Source organism: Centrocercus urophasianus, unplaced genomic scaffold, assembly GCF_019232065.1.
Source record: "Centrocercus urophasianus isolate 14NV4802_14NV808 unplaced genomic scaffold, USGS_Curo_1.0 seq_40, whole genome shotgun sequence".
In the NCBI taxonomy this organism is placed as follows: Eukaryota; Metazoa; Chordata; class Aves; order Galliformes; family Phasianidae; genus Centrocercus; species Centrocercus urophasianus.
Window position 1 is genome coordinate 1,733,921 of NW_024884978.1, and position 13,212 is coordinate 1,747,132.

At 53.3% G+C, this 13,212-nt stretch overlaps 1 protein-coding gene across 1 annotated transcript; it reads left to right on the top strand.

Annotated features, from left to right (window-relative positions):
* Nucleotides 1-3,249: 3,249 nt before the first annotated feature.
* FAM20A (FAM20A golgi associated secretory pathway pseudokinase) lies at nucleotides 3,250-11,949 on the top strand. The gene is made up of 11 exons (XM_042833047.1): nucleotides 3,250-3,632; nucleotides 6,657-6,841; nucleotides 7,062-7,112; nucleotides 7,382-7,460; nucleotides 7,845-7,937; nucleotides 8,341-8,456; nucleotides 8,694-8,874; nucleotides 8,993-9,102; nucleotides 9,209-9,290; nucleotides 9,367-9,426; nucleotides 11,335-11,949. Exons 1-11 carry the CDS (start codon nucleotides 3,289-3,291, stop codon nucleotides 11,597-11,599), a joined length of 1,566 nt encoding a protein of 521 aa, XP_042688981.1. The 5' UTR covers nucleotides 3,250-3,288; the 3' UTR covers nucleotides 11,600-11,949.
* Nucleotides 11,950-13,212: the final 1,263 nt, after the last annotated feature.

Here is a 13,212-nt window from a genome sequence, read left to right on the forward strand (position 1 = left end):
TGGAGGACACAGTGCAAAAACCACACCTAACTCACAAGACAACTGATTTCCTCCTGATAGATTAATGCTTTTCTTTGGAAAACACATTTGCTTTGGAATGAAGGTTTCCCAGCTGTCACCACAGCCTGCCATGTGCAAAGAGCAGAGGCTGAAAGCTTTATTCTGTGCTCTGCATGAACTGGGATGAGGCTGGGAGTTGGGAGGTTTGTGATTCACCCATCAGTGGGGGAAAAAGCAAAGCCCTTCATTTTCTGCTTTGAAAACAACAGTTGTCCCATCTGCTGATGTGCTTTTAAATCCTCCTGTAAGAAGTCCCAGACCTCAGTGGCTTATGGAGATGGGTAGATGAGCTATTGCTTGGCGTGGGTCACAGCCCACTGCCTTAGGTTCAGTCCCTTACCACTTTGCTCAGTCTCTGCTGTCTGCCTGATAGCATAGAGGAAAAAGTAACCAGCGATCCTCTTTTTGAGAGCCATTACAGTTATAAAAAATCCTCTGCAAACAATCTGCATTTTATCTTCTTAATGGCTCCAAAGCCTCCACTCGTATCCAAAAATAATTGCTTTCAGCGAGGGTTGAAGAATATTCCTCTGAAATCATGGACCAGATGTTCCACTGAGACCATTACACAGTTAACTACCAATAAAAGAAATTCAAGAAACCAAATACTGATTAAAGAATGCGCACGTACAGCCCAGCTCTGTTTGCAGAGCAGGAATGTGATTGGCTCCGTGTGATTTAACCTTTACAGCACACACGCACTCTTCCCTTCCTCCTCAGCAAGGGTGACATCGGCCAGCGAGCTCAGCCCAGCAGAGACTGTTTTGTTTTTCCTATCTGGGAAGCCAGATCTCGTCAGTTCAGTGCAAGCTGAGCCAGCGTCCATGCGGCCAAAAGCCCAGGATTGCTTCAGAGGTCAGCACTGCTCTCAGCACAGCCAAGAGAAACAGCCCCGCGTGGTCCCCACTGCAGGGACAGAGCAAAAGAGACTTCAGGCTTCGTTTCCACTTTGCACATCTCTGTACACCTCCTTTGATCTGATATAATTCCGTTTTTGTAGCGAAATCCCTGGAGTGAAGAGCCATCCTCCCTCTTGATGCAAGTGAAGAGGCATTAATTGTCCAAGTGGGGCCTCCAGGGCTTTTCTCTGCATTGTTAGCTAACAAAAACGTGTTCTTCATTTAAACACTTCGCTCCAGCGTTGTGCTGCTCATTACAAGCCCAGGCAGAGCACGAGGCAATGCTCCCCCACCACCTGGCCCTGCAGTCCTCCTGTCACAGGAGGCCCCCAACCAACACAGGGCCAACCCTTTCCCAGTGGTCCTCATCAGCCTTATGGACACAATTTGGGGACTTTACCCCCTGCGTCCCACCAGGGCCGGGGGCAGAACGGAGCTCTGTCACACTGCTGGCATTGCTGCATCCCGATGTGCCCAGACACATTTCCATAGTGAAAAGCCAAATACTTGGCTCCTCTGTTTTGTATTTCTATTTCCCTTCAAATGCTATGTGGCTGCCTTGGTGTTTAATCCTAGTAATTAACGGGGCAGCGAGAAAAGAGCAGATCCACCTCTTTTTCCCTTACAGACACAACCAGAGGGGCTGGGCTGGGTCGTTCCTGGAGCAATTCAAGCAGAGAGCGAAGAAAGAGAAGCAAACAGAGGCATTACCTATTGGCAAACAGGAGGCAGCTCTAAGGAAGACCATTTTAAAATCAGAAATGCATGAGAGTACCCAAATTACATTCATTTCCCAATGTTTGGGGAAAAACGAGAGGGAAATCTTTTGTTTATTAAAAACGACTTTGAAAACAACCTCCTGGTTACCACCCGGAGCACAGAGGAAGTCCTTAGCACGGGATGTCACTGCACGTTTATTTCAAGCTTTAATGATATGTTTGGGGACATCATCTACGCCTGAATATTCCTCCACTGTGACTGTCTGGGGGGAAGGAGTTCAGTCTGAAAATAGTAAATGAGGCCAATTATCTGGCGGCAATTCCAAAGGGTAATTTGGTTCCTCTTGAGCTGTCCGTGTCCTGTCCAAGCACCTCTGCAGGTTTGTTTTAGGAATACATCTCCACGGTGCACGGAGGCATTCAATAGCCAGGAGAACCACGATGTGCTCAGAGCTGGCTTTGGGAAGGACCGCGGCGTTTCAATTTGGTACAGATTGATGGGATGGCTTTATTTATTTATTTGTTTTTAATTAGCCTCATTAGCAACAAAACGATCTTCCCGCTGCGTGTGCAAATAGCACGGAGATGCCAGCCCTGCTGATGGCTTTTCTCCTCGTGCCCGTCGTTCAGAATTGGCATTGCAAAGCAGGAAAGATTTAATATGGTTTCTGGGAGAGATTAGCAGCGGGCAGCGGCTCAGAGGGGATTACGAACGCAGCAGCACCAGCCGGTTTTGATGGAGTGGTTGTCAAAGTTGTGCTTTAAGTTTAACGTGAGGCGATGAGGGCTTTTGGAGGGCTCACATCCACGGAGCTGTGTTTGCTGGTGACTCATTCTGGCTCGTTGGAGCGCAGATTTTGTTCACTTCAGCTGGATAATCTCGTCTTTAAAAGAGAGAAAGGAAAAAAAAAGTAAAGAAAAATGAAAAATCCTATTGTTAGCCACAGACCATTGCTTATTGTTGGGATTATTGGGAAAGCACCAAACCGCCGGTCCGGGAAGGGCTGAGGACGGCGGATCCACTCGCCCAGCAATACAGCACCACTGGGAACGAATTCCCCTGCAATGACTGCTCCAGTTTCTGCCCCCAGATACGTAACGTTCGGTATTACAACAGCGAGCCCCTCACACCCAAAACCCAAACTCTTCAAATAACAAAAGACGGAGCAGAGTCATTTTGCAGGAGCAATTCGAAGTGAGAATATGAACCAGTGCCCATCTTCCGACGATCAGGAAACCGAAGAGAACGCAGGGGAGCGGGGTCAGCAGCCGCAGCGGACAGCGCTACTTTCGGAGCGACCGCGACGGGCGGGGCAGCGCACGGGGAGCCTCCTTCATCCCCGGATCCCCTTCGCCACCGGGACCCCCTTCCTCCCCGATCCCCCCGCGCTCTCCTCCCTCTCCACGCCCCGGTCTCTCCGCGCTGTCCCAGGCCGGCCCCCAGCGCCCTGCCCGCTCCCCGCCCCGAGGTGCCCGCACTCCCGGCTCCGCCGCTCGAGCTCCCCCGCGCGTTCTGCCCCGGGAGGCGGCGGCGGCGGCGGCGGCGGGAGGGAGGGAGGGAGGTGCGGGCTGTCCGCACCCGGAGCTGTCGCCACCCGGCAACGGGGGCCATGCCGGGGCCCCGCCGGGACCGGCCGGCCGTGCTGCTGCTGCTCGGGGCGCTGCTGGCCGCCGACCTCTACTTCCACCTCTGGCCGCGGGCTCGGAGGGAGCTGGCCCCGAGCGCACCGAGCTGCCCGTGCCGCCGCCGCTCCGCTCCCTCCGCCGCTCCGCCGCCGCCGCCCCCCGCCCGCGCCGCCTCCTCCTCTTCCTCCTCCGCCTCCTCCTCCCCGCTGCGGCGCCTCTTCGCCCACCCGCTGTACCGCGCCGCCGCCCCGCCGGGCTCCGCCGAGCCGCTGCTGGGCGCCCGCGAAGCTCTGCGCTACTACCGGCGGAAGGCGGCCCGCTGGAACAGGTGCGTCCCGCCGCGCGGTACCCCGAAACGGCACCGCTCCCTGGGCGGCCATCCGCGGGCACCCCAAACCCAGCGTCCCATCCCTGGGCGCTTCATCCCTTTGCGCCTATGCTCGTGTACCCGCTCCCGGGCACCCATCCCCAGGTATCCATCCCCGTATCCCATCTCCGGCACTCATCCTCAAATTCCAATCTCTGACCACCCCATATCCGGGCAGCCCAAACCAGCACCCCATCCACGGGCACCCCGTTCCTAGGTTCCAGTCTCCAGACACCCAAACCCAGCACCTACCCATAGGTACCCATCTGCAGGCACACATGCCTGGTACTCCATCCCTGGGCACCCCATCCCCAGGTGCACATCCCCAGTCTCTGGGTACCCAGAGCAACCTCCCAGCACCCCCTGCATGGACACCCCCCTGATATCTCTTGCCCAGACACCCCGACCTCTGCACACAACCCCTTGGCACCCCTTTTGTGGCCCGCTCTGTGCCCACCTCCTGGCTCTCTGCTGTCCTCCCCATTGCCCTTTTCTACAGCACCCGTAGATCACAGGGCTCTGCATGGAGGTTCTGCTGGGAGAGGCTTCCTGTGGTCCCTGATGGGGGAGGTGAGGAGGAGAAGGGCGCAGGGATGCAGGGTGAGCCCCTGCTAGTTGTGCATAGTAAGGATAGGTGCCTTCTTCACTCTGCATCAGCACTGTGGGGGCAGAATGGTGTCAGCCCCTGGGTGCTGTACCCCAGAGCCATCTCCTTGCAACTACCAGCAGGAAAAGTTTCCCTGTTTCCAGTGTCCTGCAAGGCACTGTGGAGGAGGGGAGGAACCATGACCTGAACATGGCTCAGACCCCTCCAGCTTCTTCTTCCTCTCCCTGCCTTGAGAATGCGTGCGGCGAGGCTGAGCTGTATGTTTGTATGACATTGGCTGCATTCAGCAGGGTGGGACAGGGCAGTGATGAGCACACGGCTGGGAAATACGAGGTGAGAGGTCTTGGGATGCTTAGTGGATGCTTCCCAAGGAAAAGCACTGTGGGGGGGTGGGATGCGACCAGGATCAGCTCCACAGTGCACTACCTTACACACCACCGTAGAGCACGCAATGCCAAGTGCACCACTGTGATTTCCAGCCAGGCCCCTGCAACTTCACACCCATCCTCTTCTTTCCTTGGCAGTGCAAATTGAACGTGAGTTAGGAAGGTGCCTGCCATGGTGCTTTTTGCCAGCCCATCAGAGCGATCTGTGCCTCGAGGTCATACAGCCACAGCAGCTCATCTTCTTGGCATGGGGACATCCCTGGGCTGACAGTGGGATCCGTACAGGACCGAGCAGCCATGGCTTTCCCAGCCCATGTGTTTAGCAGAGCGTGGTGTAGCTCAGGGCTGCACACACGTTCCCAGCTCTCCCCAAGGTGTGACACATCCTACAGGGTAGAACAGGGTCCGAGCTGACCCTATGGCCATCCCATGTGAGGCATGAACGGCGGGGCTGTCAGTGCAGCACCCATCTGCACGGCTTGAGTGGACCCAGCTGCAGCTCAGCCCTGCACCTACAGCACAGCACAGTTTCTGCAGGCAGGTGGAAATAAATTGGTCTGGGGTTCTCTGGCTGGCTCTCACATGGCCTGGCCCTGGGATGTGGCACATTTTGGCTATGGGTGGTAAGGAGAACAAGGCACTGTGCATCCTACCTGCACACAGAGCTCTGCCTTCTCATTCCCATTCCTAGCTAAGGGGTGGCTTAATTCTGACTGCAGGGGTGGCTGATGGGGTTGCAGGAAGAACAATTTAAATAAAAAAAAAAAAAAACAAAACCAAACAAACCCAGGGCTTGTTTCTGTCCATGAAGAAACAATTCCATACTCCAAACTCTGTGACCTGCTCAGTGCCAGGCACTGGTGCCACAGGGACAGCGGCACCCAGTGCCTGGTGCCTCCTACAGCCCAGCACTGAGCAGAGCCTGGGCAGCCCCAAGGCTGTTCATAGCAAGTTATCTGGACCTGCTTTTTATATTATCACGTCTTTTGCAGAGGGCTGTTCTTAAAGGGAAATATTTCAGGCACCCTGCAGGGAGCAGCATTTGGGGGTTGAAGGCTCGCAGGCCGGCTGGCCCCCAGCCCTGTGCCCACTGCCTCCCCTTGCACAAAGGCTGCATTTTTTTCCCCATCAGTAATGCACCGCTCACCGCCATCGGGGCGGGGGGGGACAGGCTGCGTGCATGGGAAAGTGGGAGAGCAAATATGGTAAAATATGTGGGCAGCTTCCCTCGGGAAAATTCCTGCGTCATTCTGCTGACACGCACTGGGGGCTTCGCCGTCCCCGTCTGCATTTGTGGGACTGGTGGCACCCCCCACATTTCTCCCCAAATATCCCTGAAATGCATCCCTCGGACTGGACCGACCGCACTGCCCATCTGCACCATGGAGAAGGGATGGGAGCCCTGCAGACCCCGCTGCCTGAGGCAGGGTTGGGGCACCCCAGGGCCCCACTGGTTAATGAACCACTCACTATCAGCCACAGCTCCTGTTTGCCTTCGCCGAGGTATCTTGGCACTTTCAATGCAAACTGAACTCAGTTTTCCCTTTATCGTGAGCACAGATGCCATGCACAGCTCTGCCGATGTTAATGAGAAACCAATGCTGTCAGCCAGGGGATAAATGACCTTTTGATGGCAGTTCAGCAAAGCTTGGGTCCTATCAGAGGAAAAATGGCTTATGGTAACAAACCTCTGGTTTGTCACAACTCCACCTGCCAGAATGGGACAGATTCACCCCAGTTTTACCAACTCTGGGGCAGCGCAGTGCTTGGTGGCCCCCCTGCATCCCATTGCCCAGAATGAAGGTTGAGAGGACATGGGACAACTCGGGGCTCCAGCAGTCCTGCTGCCTGGAACCTCTGGATTTGGCAAAAACCTCTGGCACAGCAAAGGCTTTTTCCATCCCGTAATACAACAGCTGCCAGCTCTACTCCAAGCACCGAGGGTTTCCATCCTGCACCCATCCCCATCACCCCATGCTCGTTCCCTTCCAGGAGACACAAGCTCTACAGGCAGGAGCTCAACCTTACGGCCGCGGCCGCGCTGCTCCCGCTGCGTCCCGAAGTCAGCTGGCTGCAGTTCCACCTGGGCATCAGCCGGGATGGGCTCTACCCCCGTTCCAGCCCTGCTGTCAGCAGGCTGCTGCAGGACATGCACGACTTTGCCACCATCAGCGCTGGTGAGTGTTGTTGCAGTGTGGGACTCTGAGCCTTGCGCTGGCTTCTCCATGGGTTTTGTGCTGCACGATTGTCGTCGTGGTACCTGGAGATGGGAGAAGGGCCTTCCTGTGTCTTTAGTGTATAAATGGAGCTTATAATCAGAAGGGAATCTGGCTTTTTAAATGGTCTGATAGCAAGCCCTGCACAGCCCCATCCTCACAGCTCCTCCTGCTCTTGCAGACTACAGCCAGGATGAGAAAGCTCTGCTGGGAGCCTGTGACTGCAGCCAGAGTGAGTGCATCCTCCCAGGACTCTGTGCCATCTTCGCTTCACCCAAGTGGGGAAGGTGGCACCGGGTTCCCCTCAAGCTTCCAGCCCCACGCTCCGCTCAGGGATAAACAGCCCCACAAGGATGGGGTGGGGATGCCGAGACACTGATGTGCCAATGAGGGGAGGAAAAAGTCCCCAAGGGGATCTAACAAATGGACTTTGGGAGACTCGCATGGTGCAGAGGTGCCGATCTGTTGCACACAGGCACCTAACGTCCCCTTTCCCCCCAGTTGTGAAGCCCAGCGGCGTGCACCTGAAGCTGGTCCTCAGGTTCCAGGACTTCGGCAAAGCCATGTTCAAGCCCATGAGGTAAGGCAAAGCCCCACTGCCCATGATGAGCAGCTGGGAGCACTGGAGCTCGCTGCAGTGAGGCTGCGGGCATCCTCGGGCAAGGAGGGGCACGTCATGTTGCATCTCTTGTCCTTTGCTCAGCAAAGCCACCTTGAATTATTAAAGCTACCTTTAATTATTACTGGCTGCTTGCTCTCTCCCCAATAACACGCAAACATCAGTGTTCCCACACTGCTTATTGACATTGGAAGGCTCTTTCTCTGCCAATGCCAAAGAATGGAGGAGCTCAGGGCTGCTGTCACCTCAGGGCCCACACATCCTCAGCACTGCTTTGTCTCTCCTTGGATCCCCTGGGTGCAGCTGCACGCACACCCCCAGGATTGACCCATGGATTTCTTCCAGGCAGAAACGTGAGGAGGAAACACCCGAGGATTTCTTCTACTTTGTGGACTTCCAGAGGCACAATGCTGAGATCGCAGCCTTCCACCTGGACAGGTACGAGAGGAGCTGTGCTCAGCTCTATGGAGTGCTGGCCATGGATCAGCAACTGTTCAGCAGCACCATGGTGGGGAAGATTCTCCCTGGGAGCCCAGTACTCACTTTGCTTTGCTCCATGCAGGCTGGGCAGCGATGCACAGGTTGTAGCTTTGCTGCATGCACTGGGTCCATCCTGGGCATTGACCCAGCTGAGCTCTGGATGCCTGGTTTGTTTTGTTTCAAGCTCACAGCTAATGAGCAATTAACCCAGGAGCCTTTTCCAGCAATCCCGGCTTCACCGCCATTTGGGTGCAGCCATCAAGAAGGCAAACATTTTGCCAGCACGAAGGGCACGGGCAGCATCTGCCACCCCACGCAGTCAGGTCCCACTGCGTGTCACTGAGCTGCTTTCCTCGGGCAGGATCCTGGATTTCCGACGGGTGCCCCCCACTGTTGGGAGGCTGATCAACATCACCAAGGAGATCCTGGAAGTCACCAGGAATGAAGTCCTGCAGAGCGTCTTCTTTGTGTCTCCAGGTAGGAAAAGATTACGGGCTGTGCAGGAACGGGACTGAAATCTGTTCACTTGTCCTGCTTCTTAACCTTTCCCCCAGCATAGGACTGAGTCTCTCCATTGACCACAACTCTGGTTCCCTCCATGGTTTGGCAGTTCACATCCATTATGTGCTTAGATACATTGCATGGTGAGGCAGGGGTCAGTCCAAGCTCCATGCCCCATAGCTTCTTTCCCCAGTTCTTTCTGTTCTCCTCCAGCCAGCAATGTGTGCTTCTTTGCCAAGTGCCCATACATGTGCAAGACAGAGTATGCAGTGTGTGGGAATCCTCACCTCCTGGAAGGGTCCCTGTCTGCCTTCCTTCCATCCCTCAACCTGGCGCCTCGGCTCTCCATCCCAAACCCATGGATCCGCTCCTACTCGTTTGATGGAAAAGAGGAGTAAGTGGGTAAATGCTGCTGCTTCATATATGTGCCTTACAGGGAGGGTGTGGGAAAGAGAATGAGTGGGATACAGACTGTGAGTGGACTGTGTGCCCCCTCCCCTGGTGTCCTGCAGGTGGGAGGTGAATCCGCTCTACTGTGACACTGTGAGGGAGATCTACCCCTACAGCAGCGGCAACCGGCTGCTTAACATCGTTGACATGGCCATATTTGACTTCCTGATAGGTACAATTAAAGCATTTCATGCTGATGGGAAAGGAAACATGGGATAGGTCTGAAAATTACTCAGGCACTTGCAAGGGAAACCGCTGCTCTGTTCCTCCTTTACCAGGGAACATGGACCGTCACCACTATGAGATGTTCACCAAGTTTGGAGATGATGGCTTCCTCCTACACCTGGACAACGCCAGGGGGTGAGGCTGGGAAGCCAAGGGGACATGGGGAGGCCATGGGCAGGTGGTAACAGTCCGTGCTCTCTCCTTCCCCCAGGTTTGGGCGGCATTCTCACGATGAAATCTCCATCCTGGCCCCTCTCTCCCAGTGCTGTGTGTAAGTGTCAGCTTTGTTTTCCTTCCCAGACACATCAGTTCCTCCTGGCCCGGCAGCGCTGGCTGCTGGAATCCACCTGGGAACCCAACCAAACAGCTCAGCATGGAAACCACCAGTTATCTCCAAAGCAAGAGTTAAGCTTTTATGTCACTCAGAGCATCGAGCTGCTCTGCTGTGTCACACAGCCATCATTCCTGCACTTCATACTTACTATCCCAAATGAACCCTTTCCCATGAGAACCCCTACGTAACCCACGTGCCCAGGTGAGCTTCCCAAATCCCCACAAACAGCTCCCTTGCTCAGCAGCAGGCAAACATCTGATGCTTGAATGCCCACAAGGCATCAGTCTCACACACAAAAAGGCTGTCTGACTTTTCTGTTGGCCCAAACCCTTCCAGAAGCATCCCCTTGCCTTTCCCAACACATCAACACAAAGTGCTGCCAGCCCCACTTGTCTGTGTGTGCTAATATGAAACCTTCATTCACCAGCTCTGATAGTTAATCAGGTTTCTTCTCACAGCATCAAGGAGAAGCTCGTCAATTTTACCATTTGAATCCTATCTTGGCCACCCTTTTATTAATCCACATAAATCAACAGCTAAAAGTTAAATTAAAGAGGAAGAAAAGCTGCTCCTCCCTGTGGTTTCTCTTTAGGAGATCCCTAACCTATTTCCTTGCTGTACCTGCTCCATGTGAGCCTTGGGGTGCTAATTGCACTCTCCCCACATATTCCTATTACCGGATCTAATTTTAAGAACTGCTGTTTGCACCGAGTGAGACTTTCCATTTATAATTGCAGCTCACAGTGACTCCTTCTGCCAAGCTCCTATTTTGTGCAGTTCACATGAACTCTCTGACCTAGCAGCACTATCTGCAGGTCACATCCTTCCTGCTCACCCAGATCCACCTCCCAGAAGCTGTGCTTAATTTAGGTAGGATGAGCTGCAGGTCACACCTTTAATGAGCCAGCTATGGGCAAGAACTGCAACTTAGAAATGACTTGTACTCACTACAGGGCCACCCAAAAGCCTCATTTCCTACAGCAATCCATCCTGGGAAGCATCCAGAAAGGCTTGGAATCCTCTGAGCTCGGCTTCCTGCAGCCTCCTAGTGTTCTGACCCACCTTTCACAGCCCCTGTTCCAGTCCTTGTCTCATTTAGTGAAGGTTGCTCCTCTCCTCTCCCATCACATCTTCCTCCACGTGGAAATTCTGGCTGAGTCAGCATGGTTCCACAAACACAGGCTGCCATCTTTCCAAAATTTAAAAGGCAATGGGTGAGATCACTGGTCCATTTCAGTCACAGAGACTCTGAAATCAAAATACTTCCGCTGAGCATTAAACAAATCGCGTTAGAATACCTGGTGTCATTCCCCAAAGCAGGCCAAGATCGTAGCTTTTCATCCTCCCTTCTGTCAAAGGGAAATGCTTCATCCTCAGTGCCTCTTCAGGCACAATGTTAGATCAGCTCTGGGAAATACTCTCTTTTTGTTCAATTTAGAGAGATTTTTCCTCACTCATCAGCAGCTAAGATGCACAGCTTCATTTTCTCTCTCCTTCTGCCCCATAAATGTCATTTCTGGTACCGTGGCACTGCCCTGCAATCATCTGGGGAACTAGGTCACATCTGAGTCAAAGGCAGAATGCTCATTGCTGAGGATTTCTAACATTCTCTCTGAAGACAAAAATCTGCTGTGTGAGCACTCTGTAGCCTGAAAAATAAGTAAGAACCAGAGGTTTCTGCAGAGATTCCCATTTTCTTCAGTAAAAGCTTTTCGTTCCAAATACTGTTATCTGGAACTGTATCTTCCCTCCCTCCTCCCCCTCTCAGCAGAGGCTCAGACAGCTGTCCCTTACCGGGGTGCTGTGATGTTTGGCACTGGGACGCCTGCTTTCTTTCTCTTCCAGAATAAAGAGGACGACGCTGCTGCGCCTGCAGCTGCTGGCTGAGCCCGAGTACCAGCTGAGTGCTGTGATGAGAGAATCCCTCCTGCAGGACCCCCTGGCACCTGTCCTCACCGAGCCCCATCTCCTGGCCTTGGACCGGCGGTTACAGCTCATCCTGAAAGCTGTGAGGAAGTGCATAGACACACACGGAGAAGCCAAGGTGGTGGCCAATGACACCAGGCAGCCCGAGGCTCCCACATCCGACACAGCGAAGCTGAGCACATAAACAGCCCTCAGCTCCTGCTCAGAAGCAGGGGAGACCCCTGCGAGACCAGGGACAGGTGTTAACAGTTGGTCATTTCTATCTACAAGTGCCCACGACACGGAGAGGGGAAACTTTGGGAGACCTTCAGGAATCACAGCAGGTTCCCAGGCTGAGCACTCAAGCAAAGCTGCAGCAGGTCTTTGCACCCCAGCACCAGCTCTGTGGGAAAGCAGAGATCTGGTTTGCAGCTGAGCATGCCTTGTGGGTGACAGGAACACATACAGCCTGCAGCTTGCTCAGCCTGCTCAGCCTTGCTATGATGGACACATGCTAGATCCAAGGATGAGGCTTGAATAAAGAGATGCCACGAATATTCTCCTCTTATAAGTCTGTGTTCTGTAATCAAGACCACGTGTGAGAAAGGAGCAACCTTACTGTGACAAGGTGACACATTGGTTCATGTGGTCAGCCTGGAGCATCTCTGCACAACACCCACCAGCAGACAGGACCCCTGGCCTGGTTCTCTGCAACAGAAAACAACCAGCCCAGTCCACTTCAATCTGTGCACATTGCCCAAATGTCCACTGACTTGCAGGGCAGTAAGATCACTTCTATTTTCACCTGCCTTGGGGGTGGAAGAATCAGGCTGGGTTATAACAGAAAAGCAGGAGAAAATATATATATGTTTATAAATACATATATTTGTTACAACTACTGAAAGACATAGGACTGTATTTACAATCCCAGAAGTCACCCACTTCTGGTCAAAATATTTTGCTGAGGTGGGGGGCTCCATCTTGCATCATCATCTTGCTTTAAAGTCACTCAAGCTATCAGAATTCCCTGGAAAACAGAAATGGCTCCTCCTCCTCCCCTTATCTCTGCGTATTTTGGGGAGAAGCAATAGGAACTGAAGACCAAAAAAGTGTAGAGGAGTTATCAGAGATCTTCCAATTTGTGAGCTTCCCCTTGCCTCCCAAGGGCAAGGCTTAAGCGTGGTTTGATTACTGCAGCTCTTTAATAGCTTTTTGCTTTAACTGTTCAGGAATGATTACACTGAGCTTCTTGGCAGCCTGGGGAAAGTCGTTGAGAACTTTGTTGATCATTTATCATCCTTAAAGAAAAAAAAACCAAAACAATCAGTCTACTAGAAGTTCATTCTAAACTAACCTTTCAGTTAAACAAAAGCCATCAGCAGCGCTGCAGGCTGCTCAGGTTCACAGCAAGCTGCATCACCTACCACACTGTCATTTCAGGTTGGAACTCTGCCCAGCCTAACAAGCACTGGGTGACGCTGGCCTGGACTGTGCAGGGAAGTAACAGAGCTGGTTTGGCCAGCACTGCTGTTTTTCACAGGGAACTGTAGTGGAGCTCAGTCCAACCCCAGAACAAGTGTTCCACCGGCTGCCTGTCTTCGCTCCGTAAAGCTACTGAAGAGATTGTAGGTGTAATTCTGTATGTCCCCACAGGTGCCGTTCTGTTCGTTTGAGGAAGTTGGGAATGTTTCTGCTTAACACAGAGAGCCCAATATTCTGAAGCCACAAAGGTCAGGAAAAGAAAAGATCTAATGCACAGAACTGAAGAGCAGACAAAGAACCCAGCCTAGCAGGCTCCCTCAGCCTGTCTCAATTCAG